Genomic DNA, 11,866 nt, shown 5'->3' with positions numbered 1-11,866 from the left:
GGTGCTCAAACACTGGGATGGGTTGGAGGCTCCCCCCTTACTCCCCCACAACGTCTAACCCCGCCCCCCCCCCTCCTCCTCCCCCCTCCAGACAACACGGCCAGCATCGTGAGCCGCCGCAGCACCTTCACCCGCAAGGACCGCGCCCACTACCTGCTGCCGGTGGTGGTGGCGGACAGCGGCGTCCCCCCGCTCACCAGCACCAGCACCCTGACCGTCACCGTGTGCGGCTGCAGCCCCGCGGGCCACTGCCCCCTGGGGGGTGCCGCCGGCGTGGAGGCCCGTGCCCTCTCCATGGGCACCAGCCTCAAAACCCTGCTGGGCGTGCTGGTGTGCCTGGCCACGCTCTCAGGTGAGCTCCGCCTCCTGACGGGGGGGTGGGGGGTCGTTGCGGGGGGGGGGGGGGGGAGTCGCGGCCGTTATCCTGTTTTGGTTCTGCGTCGGGTTTCAGTGAGCGGACCAATCACAGCCCTTGATGCTGCGTCGCCTCGACGCAAGGTGAACATTTCCGGGAGGCGCACGTCGGGCCCTTGTGGTGGACGCTAGGAGGGTCCTCAACGCCCCTTGCGTTGCGTCGGATGGAACCATAGCTAAGCCTTTATTCTGACGTACGGCGGCTGTTGGGTTTTCTGCCTCCTGCCTCCGGGTCGGATCGTCGCAACTGGCAATGTGTGGTGGCAGGACAGGAACGCGAGGGCGTCCGTGCCCTTGAGAATGATTCGCCGTAACGCTCCCGGCGTTCCGGTCAGCCTGCTGCTCTGCTCCAGGAGAGTGGGAGTTTTCGTTTTGACATCCGTGGCTGCTTTTGAATCGTTATTATGTTTTCTTTCGATTGGGTTAGCGCACGGTGGGGGTCATGGGGGAGAAGTTGTAAGCGATGGAATGAAATGTGTGGTGACAGTGCATTTGTGACGGACCACAACAAGGTCACAGTGAGGCAGTGTGTGTATACCAACAGACCTGCCTAATGGCTCGTAGCCGAATACTGAGCGTGGCGGGACGTGCATACGTTCAGCGGGACGTTGGGGTAAAAACGCGGAATGTGGAACAGGTCAAAACAATGTGTGTGCAAGCAGATGTTATTTAATTTCTCACATTTCTGTGAGAAATTTGACACATTAGACCAAAAAAGGAGCACAGGCCAAAGAGAGGTTGAGAAGCACTGCTGTGTTTGGTATAATGTGGATGTGTTTGTACTGTGATGTGTACTGAGCCTCTAGGGGCTCAACGATTAACTCCTTTCTCATTGCGCTGAATTGAACTCTTTCCCAGCAGATGTGTTGTGTTAGCGCGAGCTAATGCAGCTCCGCCCTGACACAGTGAGTACAACCCCAGCGCTAGGCCCTAGAAGCTTTTCTGTAACCAACGTAACTTCCGTGTTAATTCCCCCAGCCCGTACCACCATCCTCTTCATCATCATCATGTTTCTTCCATTTTCTCTCTCTGTGCGTCTCTCTCCCTCTCTCTCTCTCTCTCTCTCTCTCTCTCTCTGTCTCTGTCTCTGTCTCTCTCTCTCTCTCTGTCTCTCTCTCTCTCTGTCTCTCTCTCTCTCTCTGTCTCTGTCTCTCTCTCTCTCTCTCTCTCTCTCTCTCTCTCTCTCTCTCTCTCTCTCTCTCTCTCCCCCTCCCTCCCTCCCATCTTCACCACCAGTGATTCCTGAACTCACCTGTGTGGCTGTGTGTAACATTAACACAGTTCACCAAACCCCGTTCAGATTGGCGTTCAGCAGCCCGCTCTCTTAACGACTGCGTGTGATGTGCACTACATCAGCAGCTTCAGTCGCTCGCAGCGGGACGTCCCATTGGTCAGCAACCTCAGGAGCAATGACCTCTGCTGCTCCTCGATGCGCCCCCCCTCCCCCTCTCCTTTCACGGGATGAACCTGGGGGGGAGCTGGTTGAGGGTGGAGGTGGGTGAGGGTGGAGGCCGGGGTAGGGACGTGACTCTCCGAGAAAACAATACAGATAAACATCCTCCTTTCTATGTCCCCCCTGTCCCCCCCACTTGTCATTCAGCTCACGATGAACAAGGGACGGTAATTCGTCTTCAGTCGCGTAGGTTGGAAACTGAAATGTGAAACGATCACTTTAACAGGCCTAATATGCAGCGAGAGAACCCTTATTTTTTTCTCCTTTGTGAAACCCAGAAATGAAAGGAATATGGAAAGGTTATATATGTTTAAGTCTCTGCTTCTACTCTCAAAATTCTTTCTGTCACCGGCGCCCTCTTTGCTATCTTTCTTATTTCTATCTTTCTCTTCCACCTTCTTTGCTCTCTTCTATCTCTCCTTTCCCTTCCCCTTTCTCTTTGTTCAGTCTCTCTCTGTGTTCTCTCTCTTCCCCTCCCTTCTGTTCTCTCTCTACCCCTCTCTGTTCTCACTGTTCCTCTCTATGTTCTCCTTCTTCCCCTCTCTGATCTCTGTGTTCTCTCTCTTTCCCTCTCTTTCTGGTCTCTCTCTCTGTTTTCCCCTTTCTCCCCTCTCTCTTGCATCTCTCTCTCTCTCTCTCTCTCTCTCTCTCTCTCTCTCTCTCTCTCTCTCTCTTGCCTCTCTGTCTCTGTCTCTCTCTCTCTCTTGCCTCTCTGTCTCTGTCTCTCTGTCTCTCTGTCTCTCTCTCTCTCTCTCTCTCTCTCTCTCTCTCTCTCTCTCTCTCTCTCTCTCTCTCTCTCTCCCCCTCTCTGATCTCTCTTTGATCCTACCTTTCGGCTCGTGCTTCCAGTGCTTCGACCCTGAGTCTAAACCAAGACTAGTTCCCAGATTAACCAGTCCTAACCCAGCTCTGCCCCCCGCTGAGGCCCCTGTCTCCTTGGTAACCCCCCTCTGTTCCCCGGCTCCCCAGCGCTCTCCGTCCTCACCCTGGGGGTGAGGAGGAGGAGGAGGCGCAGGAGGAAGCAGCAGGAGGTGTCCGGGATGGCGGAGGACGTTGACGGGGAAGACCTGGAGCTCCCAGACCAGGTGTCCCAGAAGGTGCTGCGCTACGGCGAGCCGAGGGCCCCGGGGCCCCAGCTGGCCTCCACCCCCTACCTCTCCTCCCCCTGCTCCTCCCCCTCCTCCCCACCGTCTGTCCCGCTGAGGCCCCACCCCAGGCGGCGGGACAGGAAGCTGCGGCGGGCGGAGGTGGCGGCCAGCATACGCATGTCCCTGCGACACTCGCACCTGATTGGCCCCGAGGACGAGGTGTTCCGGCAGTTCATCTTCGACCGGCTGGACGAGGCCGACCGGGACCCGTACGCCCCGCCCTTCGACTGCCTGCGGACGTACGCCTTCGAGGGGGCGGGCTCCGACGCCGGCTCCCTCAGCTCCCTTGACTCCTGCGGGCTGGCCGACTTCGGGCCCGAGCCGCCGGCGGGCCGGCCCAGACCCTTTGTGGTCCCGCTGACGCCCTGGTACGGGTCGGAGGAGGACACCTTCTGAAGGCCCCGCAGGTGGAGAGTCTGTCTTTGTGTGTGTTTGACTTTGATTACGATCGCAATCTTTCAAGGGACTTCACCGGCCCCGTGTCTAGACGGCCGCAATGCTAACCCCCCCCAAAGACTTCCCCAAAGGCCTTGTTTCATCTGGAGTTGAGTGAACACTGTGAGATCGAATAAATGAGGACTGAGAGATCTTTGGAGGGGGGCGGCGTGTCACGACCCATTGCAACTTTGTGATACTTTCTAGTACCGTCGTTGGGTATGAGTGATGTAGTGAGCGATGTTGGGTATCAAATGCACCAGTCACTGTAGTGTTACACTGGGAAGCTTAACCCCCTAGCGTTCTACTATCGTGGGCCGGGAAGCCCAACCATCTCTAGGACGCATAAACCATCAAAATCAACGTCTTGTTTCAGAACAACCCTCCATGCATCCGCATTCACACAAACCAAGGCGTTGTACAATTAGTGTCTGAGCAGCTTAACCCTCTCTCAGTCAGCCCTTACAGAGCTCAACACACCCACCAACACATCGCCGCTGTCGTACCTTGGTCGGGACGTCGATGAGTTTACACCTCAGCGTCACAAAAAGACGTGCGTTACCTAGGTCTGAATAAGAGTGGGGTTATCAGGTAGGCATAAACATAGGATTTGACCAGTTTTCTCTAAAATAAAGTCTTGTTTTTAGGAACTGAGATAAAATGGCATGGATTACTTTGTTCATGATCACCAGAAAAACTAAGTTTTAAGAAAGAAAACGTTGCTGTGCTTACTAGCCCTTTAAGGACAGTGGGTAACAACTCCAAAACTCAAACTAATAATAGAACACTGGTCAGGGATCCCTTGTCCAGTGAACTCTGCCGGTGTGATAGGTGAGGGGTGGATGGGCATGATCGTAAAAACGACGAGACATATTGTCTGTTCAATGTCTCCGATCATCATGTGATCGATCGATCGATCTATACATTCTTAGAAACTCTCTCTGCTACTCTGTGTAGCTTCCGTCATCAGCAGAAAATAGATCCAAGCACTCTGTTAATACACTGAACACAAAGGTACACTAACCAGGCTGTAGGACTTGCAGTATTTCGTGTTATAAGCATTTTATACTATTATGCATACTATTATATATACTATTTTTGTTGACGTATTTTGTGTAACAAATTTCAGAATGTCTATACATTTGTATGAAAATGAATAATATTTCAGCCAACCTTTTGGTGTCTGCCTGTGTCTAGCGATGGTTTGGGAAGTGACCTTGTTATGGCAGCCATTTACAGAGTGAACAACTAGGCTTCAATAGATGTTGAATTGATTAGCGTTTTATTAATGCAGTTTGATCATTCATGAATGCCAAAAGAGATTTTTCCATTAATGTAGTTGAATGAAATTCAGTCTTTTGAGTCAAAGGGCTGAACACATTTCGTCTTCAAGGACACCCACAATCATTTAACTCATGTGTATTTATGTTTTATTGGGAGATTTTATTGGACTGATACCAACGCAAGCCCCTTGTGGTTCCCAGAATGGGATAAATATGTTTTGGGGGAGGGATGAGTTGCCGGTGAATAAAACGCATAGTTCACGTGTAACCATGGTCTCACGGCTCGAAACAACATGAAGTCGGAGGAGCTGTGGAAACCCCCCCCCCGCAGCCCCACACCCCATGGCTCAGGTGATGTAGGCCCCGCGGCAAAGAAAACCCCACCTGGGTGGTTTGCTGCTGCCAGTCACTCCGTCCAGCTAACGTGCGTGCTAACCGTACGATCAGAGCTCGAGGGAGGCAATGACAACCTAATGAGATGGGTGATCTGATCTGATATCACTCTGGAGAGCTGATGTGAATGTGGAGATAATTGAAATGAGTTGAATACGAAGTGAATACCTGAGCTTATATCTAATGCTACGTTAGTATCGGTTGGAGACTGAGCTGGTGTCTGCTTTTGGCTAATGCTCCATTACTATCAGTCAGACACTGAGCTTGTTCCATGCTATCGTTAATGCCAGTATCAGTTAGACACATAGCTTGATGGGTGCTAATTGCTAATGCCAGTATCAGTTGTAGACCGAGCTTACGTCTGTTGATGGCTAATGATAGGTTAGTGTCACTTGGATACTGAGCTTGCTAGTGCCAATGCTACATTGATATCAGTTGGACGCTTGCTGTTTGTATCAGTTGGACACCGAGCTGGATTCTGCTGGTACTAAGTTTGAACTGTTTGCTGCTAACCACTTACGCTACATTACTATCAGTTGGTCACTGAGTTAATGCTGCTTTATTGGTAGAAAATGCAGGGAATGTGGGTGGCAGTGAGTCGTAGGGGTGACTGGAGGTCATTGCATGGAGATGAGTCCCACACCTACCACCACATTCTGACCTCCATCTCCTCCCACCAGCAGCTAATTGGGCTGTTGGTCAGAGAAGGTCAGTGTTTAGGCGTCGACCTCGCTGCTCTGAGAAGAGGCTAGCGGCGAGGTTCACGCGTTAACCTGCACATGCTTGACGATTGCACATACATGTGACATTTAGACTACCTTCATTTATTTAACAGCTTTTATCCAAAGTGGCTAACAGTTGAGACTGCTAACAATCAGAATATTCTATGAAAATCGGTGTAGCTACAGCAAATGTACACGTGCTGTATAATCCGAGTTTCCAAAAACAACAACCAGGCAGAGACATAGTAACCAACCAACACAAGTCCAAATTACTCCAAAATGTATTTGTTATTTATAATAAGTGCTAGTGAGTAATGGTTAAATCCGACCTATGGTAGCATTTCAAAACTGCGGGGGTGACAGTTATCCGACGAGGCAGTGGGAGTCCGTCTTTTCTCCGTTTTCTACTTTCAGGCTCGGCCAATGCAAGCGGGAGTGGCCGCTCACCAAGGTAGTTCTGAGAGCTTTCTGTCCGCCCACAGCTAGACTTGAGATTAGATTGATTCTGTATGAAACTCGGCTGGAGACGACCTAACAGAGCCGTGCTGATGAAAGGAAATCACGGCCGCGGAAACATTTCTACAGAAGCAGGTGTTTTTCAAAACAATAAGAGGCAACTCCTCTATTTTAGTGGCCATTTTGTGACGTTAGCTATGTAATTCTCTCTCCTTTCAACAGCAGCCCGGCCCCACTTCTACTTCTCCATCCCGCGGTGTCGTTTAACCTTGCCAGGGTATTCTTTTTTGTCGTTACCCAGCAGTGAATATCACGGTTAATTTCACCTAACATTGCCTTTCTTTATGTAATTATGTCCATTATGGCCAGTTGAAGGAGTTCACTGCAATCAGCCCCTGTTCTGGCCCCGCCCACACTCCCCCCGCTCTCGCCCACAGCCCTGTGGCCGTCTCTCAGTTTCACAGCCCATATCTAGGGCCCCCGGAGCCCCACTAAGGAGCCCTTTATAGAGGGAGGGACCCCCGGGATGAACATAATAGAAGAGGAACATCAGCACTTAGGGGTGAATTCAGCACAGAAAACGTATTTCATGGAAATATATATTTATATATATCAGCCTGCATTCCATGACATCCATGTTCTTTTAATTTAATAGAATATTCTTTATGAATCCCAGATAAGAAATTTACTATGCCTAATAAATATGAAATCGCATGTTCCTCTTCAATTCAAAAGTAGTTCAGTCATTCTTTATCTAGCAGCTTTACAATCTCACCCTGCTGCTCCCCCCATAATACTGAGATTTCAGCCTGCAAATATTTCAATGCCTCGGTAATTATGAACCCGGTTTTAAACGGCATTCACGACGTCCTGTAATAACTCATCGCCGATTCCAGCAGCGGATATTTAAATCAGAAGCCAAATAAAAACGGAACCTCTCAGCATATTACAGAGTCGGACTTGACTAATCGGCTTTCCGGGGAAAAAAGAAAAAGATTAGGAGACTTGATATTAAAAAGTATGATTAAAGTATGCATCACAAAAATCAATATTTAACATCACACTCTGTTCACTACAATATTTAGCTAAACGAGGCCCCAGTAGAAACCCGTTCTACGGTTTGGGCCTGCTTTGGTACATAAGCTACGCGGTGCTAGGCAGTGGTTTGTGCGCTGCTATCAGATCCCAACCAAAAGAAAAAAAACAAAACGGTGGAGATATTATGCAAACATAAATAATTCAGCGTTTACAGATTACATTTCACCCAAGTATTTTATAAAGAGGCTCAGTTCAGGTTCTAACAGTTCTCCGGCTGCCTTTGAGTGAACTTTATGAGAGCATTTCCCTCATTATCAAACAAAAGATGCTTTGAATCCTATTGGTCCATTTTTTAATCGTAGTTTAAAATGAAATGAGTCCTTTGCCACGTTGCGATGGAAATAACAAATGGTTTCGTTAGTTCTCTCTAAATAAAAGGCAAAAGAACGAACGTATTTGATGGCCGAGGGAGTAAGTCGAGGAAAGTTTATTTGCGGAGCACCCTTCAAACATAAAGGTCATTCATAGTGCTTTACATGGGCATACATAACCCACACTCTGCTAACAACTAAGGCTTGAAAGAAACAAACCTGTATTTAGGCCGCACCAGTGTAAAGGCCGCAGTAACAAATGCACAATTTAAAGTACAATGCTGGCCTCCTGAAGACTCCCTATGTGTTGCTGAAAGTTGCAAAGACTCACAAAGACATTCTTTTGATTTGAACTTTATTTCAAGTGGTTTGAATTGAAAAGATGCGGTGTAACAAATCAATGAGTCTGTGAAAAGCCTTTGAAATTCTGTTATGTTTATATCTAAGGATTCCTGTTCGATTGGCAGGATAGTGTCAAAGGATTACATGCTCAGCAGTGCGACCGTTTATAATGTGGATGCGAGGTAATCTCTCCCCAGGTTGCGGCAAAAAATGTGGTTCAACCACAACAATGTAGCCTAATAGTGGCGATGCGCCACACTGACATTTTTGAATTAGGGCTGTCGTGACAGAGACATTTAATAATAATAATAATTCATTATATTTATATAGCGCTTTTCAATGACCCAAAGACGCTTACAGTGAAGGGGGGGACCTAACTCACCACCACCAGTGTGTAGCACCCACTTGGGTGAAGCACGCCAGCCAATCTGCGCCAGAACGCTCACCATACACCAGCTTGAGGTGGAGAGGGAGGGAATTAATGTCTGCCAATTGTACAGGAGGAGTATGAGGGGGGCCAGATTGAATAAGCCTGGTTGGGCCAGGACACCTACTCTTTGTGATAAGTGCCCTGGGATGTTTTATGACCTCAGTGAGTTAGGACCTCGGTTTTACGTCTCCTCCGAAGGACGGCACCTTCCACAGCACAGTGTCCCCGTCGCTGCACTGGGGCATCGGGATGGATGAGGGAAGGGGCCAGAGGGAAGAGTGCCACCTATTGGCCACCAACCGACACCATTTAATTTCTAAAACACAACAATTTGATAAAAACACACGTCTTATTGGAACAACGCTTCAAAAAGCAAAACTGCCACATCACCCAGGTGATGGAGGCGTGTGGAGGCGGTCCGTGTCCATCGGATCCAGCCTCGGTTCCGAGACCGAATCTGATACGGGCAGAGCTTCAACGTTAAACTGATGGCCCACCTGACGAGCCACAGAGCGCCGCGTCGGGCAGCGTCACGTCAGGACAACCCAGGTGGGAAGGTTCCACGGTCTTGACCTGTGTATAATATGATACGTGGTAACGAACAGTGCTGTGATGCGGGTCAAGGTTTTCTAGCGGTGTTGGAGGTCATAAACCATCAGTGCCGTGTGTCGCATGTAAACACATAATTATGATGTCGTTTGGACCTAATTTCATCAACTTGAACGTTTTTTTAAATTAATTAATTGACTGATGTAGAGGGGGGGGGGGGGGGAGAGTCGATCCGTTATCTGCTAGCCATCCTGGCTAGCTCCACTGAGGCCTGATCGAGTCAACAGATCTACTCTATACTGAGTATATTAAAGAGCCGCTTAAAGCGCGGGCAAAGAGAACTTGATCAATATGATCTTGTTATTCATAATTATATATCCTATGTTTGTACCGTACGGCGATGCGTGACCGTGCCAAGGTTTCTGGCGGAGTTGGAGGTCATACCGCGGCTGTATGGTGGCGCCGCGGTGAGTGCTCTGCTTTGAAACACAAGCCACTTAAGAGCCAATTAGGGCACGCGGTTTTGATCGTAAAGCTGAAAAGGTGGTTTTCACATAGTGCAAAGCTTCATTGAAATCGCACCGCAACACTAGCGCTATTCAAGAGCACGCTGATAAATTCATCATCCTGGATGGCGGATAAGCAGAAGAGAAAAATATTGGAATTGGATTATATTACCCAATTAGCAGCCTGTTATTATTAGTAGGTAGCTTTTTCAACCTCTTTGTGGCAGTGGTGGATTACCATTAAGCAAATATTGATCATGTCAAAAACATTTTTTAGGTATTTGTATAGAATACAGGGCATAATCACTGTAGAGCCAAATCGCCCTGTGGCAAAATCCGTGCAGACCTATTTTGGTTATCCACCTTTGTATAAAAGCTGCATTTATATATAGGCTGCACCACCGTAATTTGTCTGAAAATGTTGTATGTAGGCCACGTTCTATATTGGCGTAATTACAGCAATCGTTATAATCATTGCAGTGGTTATGATGTATGCAAACAGTAACAACTTTTATTCAAATGACCCAGCCTTCCTTTTGGCATCCTTGAGCAAGAGGATCACCCCTACTTACTCCTTAATGACAAGTATCTGAATTACTGTAAATCCCCATTGATATAAGTAACATACAAGTGGCTTCTTTTCTATACTGAATGGCAAATAAAAATAGCAAAATATGATTCCAGTATTTCCCTACATGCATCGAAACTCAATGTTTAAGCACCATCTAAAAAGGGCGAGTTCACATATTCGTGGAGCACTTTATCACTGCTACATTTGGCGAGGGGGTTTACAAGGTCCAAATTAGGACAACTTCTGCTTACCCTGAGCCGTCCAAATGTTGATAAAAAACGACGAGTGAGAAAGGGAAAGAGGGCCGCTGCTCGGGGGCGGACAAGCTGGAGCGTATGAGTTGTCGATAGGGTAGACATAAAAATAAAAGCTAAATAATATTCAGTGAACTAGTGAGTGTCTCTTGACCGCGGTTGTTAAACAGAGAAATGATTGACTTCACCCAGAAGGTTTTTAAGTGACACTGCAGCAACGCACAAACCGCTAGTTCATTACCCACTAGCACGTTAACAAAATAAAATGGTCGGCCATCGCAAATATTTATTTCCACTTCAAAGCCTTCTCCCGTTCCCTTAGATTATAATAAGCCCTTTTTCCACAGTTCTGCCAAACTGGAACTCTGTGGGAGTAAGCAGACCCACCGAGTGGAAGATTGCATCCCTCCATTTGATCAACAAACACTCCCACAAACACACTCGGATAAACACACACGCTGACAAACACACACACACACACACACACACACACACACACACACACAGAAGAAACGCACAAACCGGAACGCTCCATCGATACCTCCTCTAGAGACGCTGTTCTTGGCCTCTTCCTGCGGCACAAAGCAGAAGATCTTGCTGTTGAAGATCGATGAAAGGAATGAAAGAGACAATAATTAGGATGTTTTATTGAAAGATGCTCTCCCCTGGTCTCCATTCTTTGTGACGTCCATGGAGCAAAACCTCCACACTTGGCTCCTGTTTGAGAGGATTAGGTGGAGGGATCAGGAATATTTGCTCTGATGCTCCATGGCAGTGGACTCTTCTGTTCCTGTATTGGTTTGATTTAATTTGTCTTGTTATCGTAACATCCTCACTTCCTATTGCTCCACGCCAGAGCTCCATGAGAGGTTCTTAAAAACAAGAAGTCACTTTATAGTTCAAGGAACCTCAAACTCATCTTTAATGGGTTTTTGACACATTTTGTCAAAATGTTAGAGTATGGTGCTTCGAGTAGAATATATTTAAAATACAGTGAGATTACAACCAGTAGGAAACGGAACCTTTTGGAACCTGCCATTACAGATACGGATTGGGTGGTGCTGACAAGGCCAGGGCTTCCAAAACCGATTTCAATGGTTTTTTTGCAATGATTTTGGCCAGGAAAAACCTCCATATTTTATACAATAATACATTCTCATGACTGTGTCAAAAAAAGCGAGATGGTTAACATTCCTCTCTTCATACGTACTTCTCTATATCTTATATAAAACAATTGTTCCTACCAATGATTGCTGCCATCCCGGGACCACCTCTACCCCCTGCGGTGACCCACTATTGGATTGCACCCCACAGTTTGGGAACCCTTCGCCGAGACCATAACTTACCTCCAAACCCATACCTGTGTGTATACGAGACCTTCAAGTGCTATGTTGTTTTAAAGTCTTCTTTAATCATTAAGTAAGCTATAAAACCTTCTCCACCTCCCTTTTTATGATTCCATGTGGTTTTGTAACTAGCAGACAGCGAGGCGCAGCAGGTG

General features: G+C 47.8%; 1 protein-coding gene across 1 annotated transcript in view; it reads left to right on the top strand.

Annotated features, from left to right (window-relative positions):
• Positions 1 to 4,622, top strand: part of LOC132452918 (cadherin-19-like) — a 5,505-nt gene extending 883 nt beyond the window's left edge. Inside the window, exons 2-3 of the mRNA XM_060045753.1 lie at positions 92 to 352; positions 2,837 to 4,622. Coding sequence (XP_059901736.1) covers positions 92 to 352; positions 2,837 to 3,411 — 836 coding nt within the window. The 3' untranslated portion in view covers positions 3,412 to 4,622. The remainder of the gene's footprint in view (positions 1 to 91; positions 353 to 2,836) is intronic.
• The last annotated feature ends 7,244 nt before the right edge of the window (positions 4,623 to 11,866 follow it).

Source organism: Gadus macrocephalus, chromosome 23 (genome assembly GCF_031168955.1).
Source record: "Gadus macrocephalus chromosome 23, ASM3116895v1".
Lineage (NCBI taxonomy): Eukaryota > Metazoa > Chordata > Actinopteri > Gadiformes > Gadidae > Gadus > Gadus macrocephalus.
This window is presented reverse-complemented; position numbering and strand designations above follow the sequence as displayed.